Source organism: Ammospiza caudacuta, chromosome 2 (assembly GCF_027887145.1).
Source record: "Ammospiza caudacuta isolate bAmmCau1 chromosome 2, bAmmCau1.pri, whole genome shotgun sequence".
Taxonomy (NCBI): Eukaryota; Metazoa; Chordata; class Aves; order Passeriformes; family Passerellidae; genus Ammospiza; species Ammospiza caudacuta.
Genome location: NC_080594.1, coordinates 70,752,459 through 70,767,939, shown reverse-complemented (window position 1 = coordinate 70,767,939; position 15,481 = coordinate 70,752,459). Strand labels below are relative to the sequence as shown.

General features: G+C 39.9%; 1 protein-coding gene across 2 annotated transcripts in view; it reads left to right on the top strand.

Moving 5' to 3' along the window:
* The window catches only part of KLF12 (KLF transcription factor 12), a 238,403-nt gene that overhangs the window by 169,534 nt on the left and 53,388 nt on the right, over positions 1-15,481 (top strand). Inside the window, exon 5 of one of the 2 annotated variants that reach the window (XM_058825255.1) lies at positions 7,210-7,269. The exons of the other annotated variant lie outside the window; for it this stretch is intronic. Coding sequence (XP_058681238.1) covers positions 7,210-7,269 — 60 coding nt within the window. The remainder of the gene's footprint in view (positions 1-7,209; positions 7,270-15,481) is intronic. 2 annotated transcript variants of the gene reach the window in all.

Genomic DNA, 15,481 nt, shown 5'->3' with positions numbered 1-15,481 from the left:
CCCTCTTCTCTGGTATATCTGCCCGTGCTCATTTTAAAACTGGCACACAACTGAGTGGTGATTTTACATATGGAAAATTGGCTAGTGCTCATCCAGGATTCCTCAATAAAGGGGGGTTTTTTTCCACTGGAGAATACTAATTGGTTTGAAGTGAAGTTGTGGGGATATATCAATTTCAATTTTACTTGTCTCATGAAGAGTACCCAAGTCTGGGATGCATTTTTCCATTGCAGCAAGACTTTAGAGCAGAAGATTACATAGTTGCTGCAATTGCAGGGAAATTGGACCACACACTCAGAAAGAACTGTCTATGGGCCTCTGACCTCCCCAGAGGCTGGAACATGGTGAGGCTCCTCCTTGGCCTCCTCCAGAGTTATTCTGCAAACTGAACTGACTTGCTAAAAGTATTGAGAGATATTTGTGCAGATACGTAAGCGAGAGACAGTAGTGACATAGAGCCCTGCAAGGCATCTGTGTTATGGTTGGTGCCCCCACTGTGTCATTATTTCAGGGATGTTTCTGTTCTAGTTTTGTTTTATTTTTGTCAGCAGTCCCAAGTAAGTATCCTGTGGCAGAAAAGAAGAGGTTTCTGCAGTGAAAACTGTTGCTGGCTTGGACGCTGGCTGCTGAGCCAAGGGCACTGCTGAGCTGGCAGTGTACTGTGTCTCAGCTACCTTAGGCACCCTCTGGTAGTGCTGGACTGTCCAATTTGGACATTACCTTGCAGCAAAGTTCATCTCTCACAATGCAAAATATCTAAAAGTTAGGCTCAAGTATTGTGGATTCCTTTAGTGGAGAGATATTTCTAGGTCTAATCATGTTACCAGTTACGCTCATCTACCTTTCAAAAGGTATCTGTCTTCCCCAGCAGCTGTAAAGAAACCTGGACAGGTGATTTAGAGAGTGATAAAAGTTTACATTGCTGAAGTTATTTATGAGGAAACCCCCTCTGTGTTACTTCCTAAGGCTGTGCTGGAAATCTGTGGCTTGAGAAGAAGCTGAACCTAGTACATCTAAATTTGACCTGCCCCAACTGTTACAGGTGTGATTTCTCCTACCTACATGCAGTTCAGACAGCTTTTTGAAGTACTGACTTCTTATATGGTGGGTCTATATAGCATTTTATAAAGCTATTCCTAGCAAAATCTGAATACTCAGAAACATCTGTTTGTTTATAAAAATGAATTGGCCTGAAGCCCTTATTAAGGACTTTGAGAGCTTGAAAGACCTATATACCGTTGGGAATTGCTCTTTAGGCACGAAGTATGAACCTGGTGTTTCAATAATCCAATAAACACATATTGTTCTAAAAAGGTTCCTTTTTTAAAATATGTGATGTTTGACAAAAGGACAGTTGGGCAGTAAAATCAAAGGATGCCATCCTGTGCATGCACTGGGATTTTTTGCTATGAAAATTTTCTATGTCCCAAGGCCTTTTGCCAGAATAACAAGATTCCCCATCAGCCAAAGATCATTAGAAACAAGGGCTAGGTGTATGGCAACTGTAAATCAAAACCAGCTTCTGCAGAGAAATTAACATCACTTCCTGCTTTGAAAGGGCTGTGTTGCTTAAATGGAAGTGTGTCAGGAGATTGGGGTATTGTCAGTTGTTCCCCGAAGAAAGCTAATTTGAAAATATGAGTGCTTTTACCTTGATCTACATAAAATCATATCTTCCTGTCTCCTCTATAAGAATAAGTTTCCATGACTGTTGAGTAGATCATTCTAGAGCTTTTACCATACCATTGCTAGGAGTAATTTTTTTTCTTTTGAGAGAAATATTTAAATTAATTGCATAATAAACTTGAAGAACTAAGGAATCCTGGTTCTGTTAAAGTCCAAAATCCTGTTTCTGTTTGCCATGAACTTTGTTTGGTCTGATGATTAGTCCTGAAACTAACAGAAATCTGGATTCTAAAGAAAAGAAAAGTAACTCAACACTTAGGCTGTTTGGGGCACCATTATCTTGCAGTGAAAGAGTTACATCTATTGGTTCATTGATACCTTCTTTTTAATTTCCTTTATCTGTCACAAAGAAACTTTCAAAGATCTTGTTTCCCAGCTTCAGTTTAGTGTCTGTATTGAATTCACATATGTCTTCTTAACATAAGTTAAATTTGTTAATTAATTTAAATTTTAGTCTAAGAAGTGCCAATCATTTTGAGGTAGTTGTCAAACTTCGCTATTACTGGAATTTTATATTTCTAAACATGTTTACACAAACATGCTTTGGAATAAAATGCCATGAAACAATAGCGTGTGATTATCATTCAAAAAGCATTTTTTGTCTTTGGAGTGCTTTGCAAACATTAACTAATTAAATTTTACAGGTCCCCTGTGTGTTCACATATAATTATCCACAGGTTAGTGACTTGCTCAAGGCCATGCAGGCAAGGAGAGAATGAGTTGGGATCAGGTACATCTGCCTCTTGCTCCCATGCTTAATCCACTAAAATGTGTTGCTCCAGAGTGAAGCTCAAGTCATTAGTGGTTAGATATGTGAAATGCATTTTATGGATAGTGAGGCAGGCATTCTGTAATTGCTTGAAGAGCGTGAGTCCAAAGAATGAATTATAAATAACATGAGTTACTACTACCCAGTTAGCAGTTTGTACACCTGTTTGGCATCTCTTTCCCCAGTGATTCGTTATTCAGCTTTTTATGTTTTGTCTTTCAAATCAGCACAGAAAGCAGGGGCAGAGCCGACTGCCTGAAGAAATTTAGAGCTGTAACAAATACTCATAGGTGTGGATTGGATAGCAGAACACTGCCAGGAAAAGCCACAATAAAACTTCCTCAGCAAACTGCTACTTTGACTTACTGATAAGAAAAAGAAAGAGCATTGTCCTCTGCTGTCACTTGAGCCAAAATTACTTCTTGTTTCATTATCTAGATTAGATAAGTTTTTATCTTTCCTTTTCCATAAGGCAGTTCCTGTGATTTTGACAGACGTACATGCAGCACAATTAAATCTTAATAGCAGTGCTTATACTGATTTATGGAAATACTGTCCTGAGTGTTGAAGTCAATGCATGCAAAACCACAAAAGTTGTGTAGGTCACGGGTATGTAAACTGCATGTAAAGAAGGGAACTGTTAAGAGGAGAACACTGTTGGCAAGGCATAATTGAATGAGCATGTAAATACAGGAATAAAAAAACTAACCTACTTTTTTTTCCTGCCATTTTCCTTTCTCCTGCATAATGGGAAAAGATTGTGGTAGGTTTCCCCATCTATTAGTTAAATCCTCTTTGACTAGCAGTGATTTCACCACAACCTCATTTCTCACAGCAAGTTCTTTTTATGCTGGAGATAAAAGAAGAGGGAATGGAAGCTCTTGGATGATGGATATGAAGAGAGGGTTTTTTTGTGTTGAGCCTGTGTGCCAAGGAGATGGCTCTGTCCATGTGCATGTGACTTAGAACATGGGCATTACTATTCTGAATACATCACAGAAAGGATACTTGGACCTCACGGCCACCACACACAAGAAATTACTCTAGTCAAAATAAAGTAATTGAAGGCTGAAACAAGGAGTAAAGCAGCACAATGGCTGATATTATAGTATCTAAGCCTGGAGTAATCAGAGTCACAGGTTTCAGAGTCAAACTCTGCACCTCCATCATTAGAGCAGTGACTAAATATGTGTCAAGCATGGGGTTCTGGGTCATATTTTTCTTTATTTATCCTTGTGAAATGTACTGAGTTGCCAGAGGATAAAGCAGTGCAAGGAAGTATGAAAGCTGAGGCAGGCAGAAAATAAGGAAGAGACCAGGGTGGATCAGAGGAGGCAGAACTGGCAGAGCTCTCTTGTCTAGCCTGTGTTGCTAGCTCAGGGGGGCATGGAGCAGCCTGGCAGGCACTGGGGCCAGAGGCTGCCCTAGAAAGGGCTCACCTCAAGGGCTGTGGACAGGATCTGCTGCTGGCTGAAGAGCCCAGCACTGCAAACAGAGCCTGAAAAATAAATTAACCTGGAAATCACCCGAAGCTGACATCAGGCTGTAAAAGAAATACTTGGTTTATGTACTCATTAAAAGTCGGCAGTCCCAGTCTTGTCAAAATGTGTACCTCAATTATTTGCATGAAAAGTATAATATTTAGCATAGTGCTGCGATAATGCATGATAAATCAGGGACACACAGGGCTGTCAGATAGACATATAAGTCACCATGGTATTTCTCTTAAGAACTGATGAGCACTGCTGTTTCTATAATCAGTTGCTTGTCAGGGCCAAAGAGTCAAACCATTGATAAATAAGTTCACAGGAGGAACTATAATAATGACCAAAACCTCAGTCATAAAAGTTTCAAAAGCACAATAATAGAGTAATGTTGTATAACAAATTGTTTGCTGAAAATTATTTACCAAGCTGAACAGGTTGATTCCTTTTGCACTCCATTTTTCCACTTCAGAACTGCTCGGCTGTCTGTCACCACATGATTTCTGAGATCTTTTGCATTCCTATAGTCAGAATAACAGAAGGTGGTTCTCCTTTTGCTTGAGAGGAACTACAGGTACATGCAATTGTGTAACAGGTACATCCTTGCCAATATATTGCATCACGTAGAGGTTCCACTATCCCCGAATGCTTGCAACACACATGAAGCACTGCAGGTACCCAGGACCAAGATGAACCACAGCAGCACAGGCACTTGAGACAAGATGCAGATTTTCTGCCTTAGGGGATGTCTGATGGAGGTGTTGTGAGCTTCTGAAATAGGTGGTTGGCTCCAGCACTGTGGCAGAGCACCTGCACAAGGCATTAACACTCCCACAGTATAGTCAACAGAGAGTTAAAGGCTTTGAAGTTCAATGGGCAGGGCAGTCAGCTTCCTAGAGATGTCTCTACTTACATCCTGGATGGGTACTTGGCTATGAGTTGTTTCTGCTCTCTTTGGAGCTTGGGCTTCTGAACTGTAATAATTCATTAAAGTAGTTTGGAAAAAAAAACAAGAGCAGCTCACATTCCCAACTTTCCATTGTGGAAATGAAGAGATCAAGTTCTGAGCTTACCTGTTTCTGCCTTCTGTAGCACCCAGAGTGTGCTGTCCTCTTCCCATTGGCCATCTCTCTGTGTGAAAATGTGACAGCCAGCAGTGATGCAGCCACCCACCCATGGCATAAAAGCCTGGTGTTAGAGCACTAACTCAGGAGGCCAGATACCTACATTTGTGTGCAAAAGATACCTAGGAGTGGTCCTTTTCCTCTTCTTTATTCTACACTTGCATTTTGGATTGGGAAGTGACCGTTACAGATCCTTTTTTAAGCTGATTACATGGTCTGAGATGTGTTTTAGCCATTTTCGTAGTACAGATAAGCTTGAAGTTCCAGAGGCAAGGATTAGGTATTTCTCTCCATGGTTTCTGGATTGGAGAAGAGGCAGGGTGAGAGGCCACAGCCCTTTGGCTTTCACACCAAACAGAAAGGAGCTATAGTAAATTTAAGGTGTCAGTGAGGTTGTTTGGATGAGTGTCTTTTTTTTCAGTGCCTGGATACTATAGGTTCTAAACAGAGTTTTAGCTATCTGCTAAATTTCCCACTGTCGAAAACTCAACATGCAAATACTTAACCTCAGCAACTGTATTTTGGTCTGCCCTGTTGCTTAGTTGTTAAAAAGGGAACTTTATGAGAAGGAATGTCTAAAATGTAGAGTTATGACTTCCAGGTAATATATTGATGTTTATATCACCTGTGCAAATAAATGATTTTCCAGTGAGACACAGAGATGATTGTAAATTAATTGACATGGAAGACAACCATTGGTCTTAATGGTTTCCAGTAACCATTTTTTCCATTGCATATTGTTTTCAGTTGAGGGCTGATGGGGCAGGGGAGATTTTGTCACAGTGCTCTTTGATTAGGTACTGACACAGTTATAAAATAAAATTTGTACCTATTTGAGACAGTGAGACAAGTACCTGATACATATTTCTGAGAAGGAAAAGACTTACATGGAGTGTGGAAAAAACCAAAACAGTGTTAGGCAGTGATAGAGCTAAAAACTTACACTACAAAAACTCTGTATGTCATTTTGTCATTTGCATACCATATTTGTGTCATTATCAAAAATTTAACATCTAACAAATGGCAAAAACAGTAAAGAAAGCCATTATTTACTGTAGACTTGAAGCAGGGAGTGTGACAGGTTCAAAGCATTCAGTGCAAAATTTTGAGAGAAAATGGATTGTTAGTAGGTTTCCAAGGGCCAGTGGAAAATGCAATTATATAAATGAAGCAAAGTTGTTCTGAAAATTTCCTTTTCACTTTCAACAGTTCCTATGCCAATCTGGATATTTTAATTGAGCATTATAAAAGATTCAAAACATTTTCAGTGCAAATACATTCAACTGCTAGTGTGCTTGAGCTTTTTATTATTCATATTGTTACTCTAATATTTTTGCTAGTTTCTTGGGCATTGGCCTCAGACTACTTTCACAGTACATTTGAGGTCTGAACCACAAACAGAAGGACCAAAGGGGCTTGTTCATGTTCTTGGCTTTCTGCAGGTTTTTCTTTTTCCCCCCCCCCAACTTGGTGGAACTTTTTCCAAAAACCATCTGCATGGAGCTTCTTATTTGAGCACATGCAGTAGATCAGAATTTGTCAGTGAAAAGGAACGTTTCACGTAGTCCAAATCTCAACCAGCATAGGAGTTTGTACAGCTATGGCACTGTATATGGGTGTTGTTCATTATTCAAAATGGTATTTTAGAAGATTGTATATTTTCCCTGGAGTCCCAGTTCTAAGTAAAAATGTTAAAGCCTAAGTTTTTTGGTTTTGTGTGGGAATAATATTACTGATACAGCAGAATTCTGGGAGCAGACCTTCACTGCAGCCACTTCATGCAATGTCTGCATGCTGTAGATTCTCATTAGAGTTTACCTCTTTGTTGCTGATGATTTTTTAATAAGAAAAATGATAGATCATGATCTGGAATTACCACTGAGTGACATGTGTGTCCTTAAGCTTTGACTTTGCTGCCATGAAAATTAATCACAGAGCTCCTAATTACTTACCATTAGATGGGGCATCTACAGAGCAAATTCAGTTTGAGGAGAGTTTTGAGTGAATGGGGAAATCCTAAAGTGTCTTCCACACTGAGGCTGTGTGCCTTACTTACTCTGCAGTAAGTGTTCCTCAAGCTTGTCTAAGTCCCCTTCGATTATTTGGGGTAACTTAAAATTCCTAATTGTCTGTGTTCAATTTCCAGAGAGAGCATGTGGGGCTGTGCCAGGTCAGCTGTTAACCCTTTTCGTTTTTTCAACTCCAGGTATGAAGCATTTTATTGTGTATTATATAATATTCTGTTTTATTGATGAAGTCTAGTAGCAGTGCTTTTCAGGTTTCTTTCCCTCTTTATGTCATGACTGGGGGGTATGTGGGGCTAGGCAAGATCTGAAGTTGAGTTTTGCAATTGCTTTTTTTATCTTGGGGCTCAAGAGGGTGGTGGGAAAGCTGCAATTTTTAATTTTTTTTTATAAATCATGGTGTTTAAAATATAAGAATAGAAAATACATTTTCTGATGTTTAAAAATATAGTTTAAAGTGTTCAAAGTAGTCTGCTGAATTTGAGTAACGAAGTTAATGTGCATCAATGTAGCTCATGTTATAGTGGATCACTGCCAATTACCGTGAAGCAAAGCTGCAAAATGTAGGTAGAGCTCTTTGCAAACATCTCCTTGATTTTATTTCAAGGAGGGCACAATTTTGAAACCTTCCTATGTAATGTTCCTTGTAGATGGATGGCGCAGGGTTTACATGCCAGTCCAGTGGCAGGGGGTGACTGGGAGGCTTCAGCAAGTGTTTTGATACCATAAGGGCCCTCAGGCTCACCCCACTTGCCCAGGTAGAAATGATGTCAAAGGACAGAAGGATGTACCAAAGTTGGTAGGGTTCCTGTTTTTGTGGGACTCATGGCTGTTGCTTTAGTGGATTTTAAAGCAGTATGCAGTGAAATGTCCACTCTCAGTGTGCTTGCTCGCCTGCCTGTCCTCCTCCCTGCTTTTGTTTGTTTTGTGTACCCCTCTGAAGGTTCCTTTGGAGTTGTGTTTATTATGGGGCAAGTGTAAACCCATCAGCTCGCTGCTCTATCTGCTCTTAGTGACATGTGTTCCTTCTGTCTGTGGAGTACAGAAGAAAAAACAACTTCACACATTCAATATAAGCAAGCATGTTCCAGAATAAATCAAATTCTTCACATTTATAAGTACAGCTAAGCTTCATAATAAAATTAGGAAGAAAGCATGTTTAAGAGCAATTACACTTTCAAATTGCTAATGAGTAGTCAAATACAGAAGTCATTCCTCAAGACTACTCCTATCTCCAATTTGCAGTTAATTACATTACAACTGGTATATTTATATTAAAAATTTGCAGGATCTTATTGCTCAAACATTTTCAAAGTAGCAGCAGGAGCAATTTCTCTGTTAGAGCTAATACAAATCTTTCAAGGTTTCCTTTGCTATGAAATTGAAACTATACATTTATTTTTAAAAATCCCTAGAATGTTCTTTGATCTGATTGTATTATCAGTGTAATGTCAGGAATTGCTCTGACGAGCCTGCTAGTCTCTCAAAATGTTGTGCTTTGAAAACATACGCATATTTCAGATACAGTTTTTAATGCAGGCTTCTTTAGTTGGCATTAAATTAACTATATAACATTTTGCATGTTGGCTTCTATTCTGCAAGAAGCATTTTCAAGAAGGACACTTATGTTGTTAATTTTTTGCTCTTTGTTGATGTTGTCAGTATTTTGCTTTCAAAATCCCTCATGAATTTACTTGGTATTTACATACTATAGTAATGAATACGAGATCCTACTAATGAGGCCCCCTGAAAAACATGCATGGTTAGATGTTGATGAAGATGGTTGTCATGTCATGCAGCAGTTCTAAACTGCTGAAAGTTGGTGTGCTCTGAATGGAGTGAGATGAGACTGAAAGGTAACATTTGGCAAGACAAATAGGTTCTAATGAAAGCAGAAATTTGGAAGAAAGCTGGGGGGAGTTAGGTGTTTTTAAAATAAAGAACCAAATTGATCAGGATGACACATCTGTCAAACCTCATTTGGGCCATGTGGACTTACCTGTAGATTGAAAGGTGGAAGTAAGATCAATTAGATTAACATCGAAGTCAGTGCATTATTTGAAAATATGAATTCTTATGGTGCACTTGAAACTGCTGACAGTGCTAGGAGTCTTCCCCAGAGCTGGTCCTTCCCATTGGGAAATGGCTCTGCTGGGGTTTGGGAGCAGTAAATGCTTGTCAGAAGTGAATTCTGCTGCAGTTAAATGCAGCTATGTAAGGGGATATATTTCATTTGAATTAAATTTCATGCCTACATTTCATGAGGTAATGAAAAATACGCAGTTTTGGGTATTTTTCAACTTGGCATTACTAAACTTATCTTTTTCCACTAAATTGAAAGAACGTTATCATTTCATAAAATTACACCAGGAAGTATGGTATTCCAGTTAGGAAAGTACAGAATTTGATACTTCAATTTCTTTGTGATGATGGAGGAATAGAGTGAATCACAAAGTCTTGAAGAAACATTTTTGTAGTGTTTTTTTTCCTAATTTTTCTTATTGGGTTCATCAAATCTACTAAGAGTTGCACGTTTTACTCCAAACCAATTCCACGCAAATCTGCATCTGCTGACCTCTGTGGATGGCCAGAGGCTATGACAGTTGCCTCAGTTCATGCACATCTAACTGTTCATTTCCTCTAAAACGTGGAGCATTTTCCAGCCTGCCTCCTCTGATCCACTGGGAATAAAGTGATAATGTGTGTGAGTTTCACATGTTGGGGGCACAATGTGCCTCTTCATCTTTGCTGTCTTGCTAAGGGTACTGCTTTAGCTCTTGTATAATCTTCCCTGATCCTCTTTTTAACACCTCGTCCACAGGCTCAGCCAGATGGGAGATGTTTGGCAGCTGGAGGACCCAGATGCCAAATTCTGGAATACAGCTTCCCTGCATTGGCACATGGGCTCATGGCTGGCTTCTTGGCTTGCACCTCTGCTAACTTCTTGGCTACTGTCTAGCTGGCAGCTGTGGCACTGTCTCTGGGGCTGTGTTCAGGTCGAGCTGCTTTGGAGTTGGATGGCTTTCCTGATCTGAATTGCGCTGCTGGACACCAATTTCACCTCAGTTCACTGTGACTCTCCACTGTTCAAAGATGAACGTTTGCAGTGTTCTGTTGTATTGCTGACATTTGTAAGACTAATTCGAAGCAGTCCTTCTCATTTGTCATGAGTTCAAAGAGAAAAGAAGCATTGCAGTGCAGAGTACACTGCTTTACTTGTTAGCATTCCCATTAGTTAGTAAGATTGTTCAGGCCCAAGTCTCTACTTGCAATTCATCTCCAGGACCAAATTGTTAACTGAAGAGCACAGGCTTTAAAGGATGTATTTCTTGAGTCTAAACTTTGATTGCTTTCAGCCAAAAGTGCATCTAGCATCTGTCAAACAGAAAAAAACCCCACACATTTGCAGAGGTAGTCTGGATCATTTTTAAAGAACAGGATAAAGAATAATGATGATGATAATAAATAGGACTGGTAATAATTAAGTGCACTGCCAGCAGAAAATGCTTGATCTTCTCTTTGCCGGATTTGGAATGTCCTCATTTCACAGTTTTACTTCAGGTTTTTTATTGGGCTTTTTTTCTTAGTTTGTTGTTGTTTTGTTTTTGGGGGGTTTCTTTCCATAAATGAGGTAATGAAAAATTAATGCATCTAGGATAGGCAAATCATTTGAAGAAATGCCCTAATCTACATATTTTCCTTCATGCAGCTCAGTGCATAAACATTACTTTCAATGGGAGAAACTGCAAAATCAAGAGGTCACTTACACTCTGTATACTTACAGTAAAATTCAGATTAGTCATACCTATTATGAAATTTTCATTCCCTCTCTCAACTAGAGTGGGACTATGTTGTGCTACACTAGAGGCACTGATACCTCTGTTACACTCTCAGAAAAGTTTATTAATGGTTGAGTGAGGAGTGCTTGTGCTTCACTGTGAAATGAAGCTTCTACCTGTATATCAAGGTTAAGCTTTGCAGGTTGAGCTGACCTCTGAGGAAAAGCACTTGAATTCCTCATTATAGTCACTAGAGGGAATTCAATGTCCCAGGAACAACCAAAAAGGAGCCCTTACCCATCTAGTTTAGGTGTGTACTTTAGTGGCCTAGGGAATGTAAGTGGTTCTCTGGAAACACAGCCCAGTTACATCAGATCAATCATTATGGACTGTATAGAGAACCACTCGGAAATAAAAGCATTGTTTTCCCTCAGAGGTAGTCTCTGTAGCCCTTTCTGGATTATAATGGAGGATTTTGTCAAGCAAACTGGCAGCTGCAACAGCAATTCTGCCACTTTTGCAGATGAGCTTCATTAATTAGCTCATCAACAGACTGGGAGACCTGAGGTGTAGGTTCTGAGCACAAGTTGATCTCATTGGGATCCTTGGTGCAGGCCTAATCAGATAAGATATGAGGGGAGCAGTGGAGTGTCATCTGCCTTCTTGCTGAATATGGACAGCTGTATAAATAGGAACACAGAAGTTATGGGATGGGGAAGGAGAGTGGGTAAGAAGAATCTGTATTCTTGCCTGAGCATGGACAGGACTGGGACTGTAGGCTCCCTTCCCTGAATCAACAATGGGCCAGAAACAGCTGTAGATACTGAAACAGACCTTTCATTGTTCTCCTCTAGTGTCCAGATTTCCAGTGTGGAGCCAGGATCCCTCTTTTCTGCCCAACCTTTTAGCCTTGTGGGTCTTGCATTCCTGATTACAGAGTACCCTCACTTCCATGGACACTTAGGCAGAAGGTCCTGCATCTGCATAGCCAGATTATTCCTGGGGTGGTGCTCCTTCTCTGGGTGAGTTACCTGACTGCAGGGCTACAGTACAGCACCTTGCCAGTGCCACCACCATCAGCATTCTGCCTGCCTTTTGTGGCTTCTTCACATGGCATGGGAAAGTTCAGGACAGGGCTCTGCCTGTAGGTGGAAATGGACAGCTGCCTGAATGAGTCTGTGTGGACATGTGCCTAGTGGTTGGTACCCAGGGAAGCTCCATCCTAATAGTGAAGGACCTCATGGGTTTGGAGGAGGCTGTGTAGGACTCTTCATGGGACAGTGGGTGGGCATGGGATCATGAACCTAGGCAGGGTTTTGGGTGTCTGCCTCCCAAATCAGGGTTTCAGCATGCCCATTCTCACACTTCACCTCTTTCCAAACTGGATTTTCTTTGAAATTAGCAAGCTTTCAGTGCTTTTTAATGTAGTACAATTAAAGATGTTACTCTATTACCTAGACAATTCCTTTTGCCTGTTTACCTGTTTCTGCCCTTTTTTCAGCTCAGCCACAACTTTTGCCCCATCAAAGCAATTCTTGTCACTTTCTGTGTCCTACAGGCTTTGGAAATCATAATCATCTATAAAGTTGAGCTTATTCTCTTTTTCCTTTTTTTAAGTGCCTGGGATTGTTATCCCTTTTGCATTCTAGTCAAGCAGAGAAACAATGTATGCTGTTAAAAAGGGAAAGCAAGCAACCACAAATATGTTTTTCCATTCTCTTGCACCTCCAGTACAATCTGTAACCCAGTCACTGTAATTGTTTTTAAACTTTTTTTAAACATGCATACTGTCAAGAGATTGCAGTAAAACAAGGGTTTCTCATAACGCCAGTGAGACTGTAAGAGATGAAAAAAGATGACAGAGCAAACCGAAAATCCCATGTTTTGTTTATCTTTTTTTTTTTTTTTTTTTTTTTTTGCCTAATGACAGATTCTTGGAGAAAGGATCTGTTTGCTTCAGTGGAAGACTAGCTTAGGGTTTACTGATTCCCAAAGCAAAAAGGGGCATAGTTTCCAATTTGCAAGCTATTCAGTGTGTGTGATGAACTGAAGTCATTTGTGGATTTTTATGTTGCGTTTTGACGTGATTAAATGTTTTAAGTCTATTGATTTCATGCTGGGGATTAATGATGCTGAATGAAAGAGCATCAAAGAATAAAACGTGTTTACATGCTCGATTAAAATACCTTAAAAAAGCGCCAGAGTACCTATTGTTGGATTGGAATGCGATAAGAGAAGCAGAAGGCCAATCACACAGCCTGCATCGACAGGAAAATGCATTAACTTCCTTAGGCATAGAAAGAAGAAAAGCAAAGATTTGATAAGGATTGACTGTACCTTTCTGAATGCTTACTGCTCGTGTTTGACTTGGTTTTTTTGGAAGAGGGGATTAAAGAGGTTTCATTATTGGTTACCACAAATCTGTTTTACTGAATCAATCAAAGCATGATGCTTAGCTGCTCGGGATTAATGAGATGAGCTTTTAACTGGAGAACTTGTTGGGAACAGCAATGTTAATAAAGGACAAGACCTGATGATACTCAGTGCAGCTGTGGACATGAGATACAGTAAAGATGGTGTTTGCTGCTTTGAATTTGTGTAATACTTTTAGATCTGTTTGCCTTAGCATATTAGCTCAAAAACATATCATTATCTTAAAATGTTCATAGTGCTAATTGGTTTGTATCTGCTCTCTGCTAGTGTTCCTAATGGCTCTCTAGATTCATGGGTTGTATCTGGAATTGCAGTTAGGTGTCACATTCTGTTTATCAAGATAATAGTAAATAGAGATGAAAAAGACCTGTTTGCTTGTTAAATCCACCCTGTTGCAAGCACAATATAGGCTTTTCCAATAGTATTAAACTGTTAGCAGCCCTTATGTCAGCCAGAATGCCAGGCAGAGAATTTATTTGTGGTGTATCTGGGGAGAAGGTGCCTTAATGATCAGGTTAGCATGTGACATGCTTGATGCATGTGAAATACTCCCTACTGAGCTAGGGAGAAGTTTAAATGTGCAATTTAATGCAGCTGAGTAAATGTCTGACAAGACCAACTCAAGCACCCATTTGCTCTTTCTCTCCTGATGCTCAGATCTGGATTAGCATATGTAAGATAAATTCAGCATCAGTCCGTACACCCTACAATTCATTTGTCTCACAACAGGGTTGAATTATTATCCTGGGTTTGAGGCAGGAGAGGGGGGGTTGACGACATGCAGTTGTTTTTTTTTTTCTCCCATTCCTATTGCTTAGTACAAGACCTGAAGCCCTTGGTTACAGAACAAAGTGTCTGAGCAGTAACCAAGCTTGTGCAAACCCAAGAGAAGAGTAATGACTGTTCCTCGCAAGCTTCCTGCCTCAGTGCAGGTGCAGGAATCAGGAGGGCCTGAATAATTCATAAGGTGCAAATTAGCCCCAGCTTGCTCCCACTGCTCGAATTTTGCTTCTGCTTACCTACCTAGTTGCTGGAAAGAAAAGAATAAAGAATGCTTGGGAAACTAGGGAGAGAAAGGCAAAGAGTGTTACAGTTTAAAGGCCAGAGTCACAGCGACTGCTGAATGCTGGGTGTGTTTGAAGGCTCGGTGCTCGTTGAGGAATTGGACTCTACATTGATTATTCATAGAGTGTTTTCTCAGGAAGAAGGGAGCTCTAGGGACCCATTCCATTGCTTTTAGAGAGGAAATAAACTTCCTTTTAAGAATTAGGTTTTTCCTGCTTTTATTGTTATGGTTTCTAAAAATTATTGGGTTAAAAAAAAAGTTAAAAGTTCATTTTTTAAAGCCTGTTAAGGTATTGGAGAGACTAAATATATATGGTGTCACTCAACTCAAGGGTTCAGAGAAATTTGATGAGAGATCTAGGATGTTAGGGTGGTTACTGCTTTGAGTAAATATGGATTTCAAGGGCTCATATGAAACTAGTTAGATATGGAAATGCAGTGTGCAATTAGCTTGTATTTTTATCATTTTAAAGGCAGCATTGCTCTGTTTTAAACAATTAGTGATGGTTACCTTTTCTGTTGGATTACTTCTCTGCTTTTTCTGCCTGGAAAACCAAGATGAGAGGCGAGTAATGTTTAATCTTTCTGCTACACAACGCTGCATCTCACCCAAACATCAAATAAAAGGTTTTGCTGAGCACTGTTGTGGAAGAAGGGAATTCCTTACACAGTATTGGAATAAGCTCACACTGCAACAACACAGCTCTTGGTACCTCTTGTGTGTCACCATGCAGTACAGAGAGGAGCTGGCCTGAAAAAAACAGGTTGGTTGTGCTGTGTACCTGAATATCCCTTTGGCATCTCTCATTTGGGAGATGGAAACATCTGACAGCTCCAGCAGGAGCAGGAACAAGGTAGCTAGTTTTCCCTGTTGGCAGGTGTTCAGATGGAGAAAAACTCTCCTAATGTTTTTTGCTGTGCTGAATATGAAAAGAGAACTACAGCAGGAAAAAAGCTTCCTTTTAGTAGTTTTGGAGGTTTTCTGGTTTTTTTATTTGTTTTGGGATTTTTGTCCAACATTTAATCCTTCTTTATTTACCCCTCTACCCCACCCCCTCTTGTCTCTCACGTGCAGCAGCTAGATCACGTTGCCATCATCTGTTTTTGTATTTCCCTC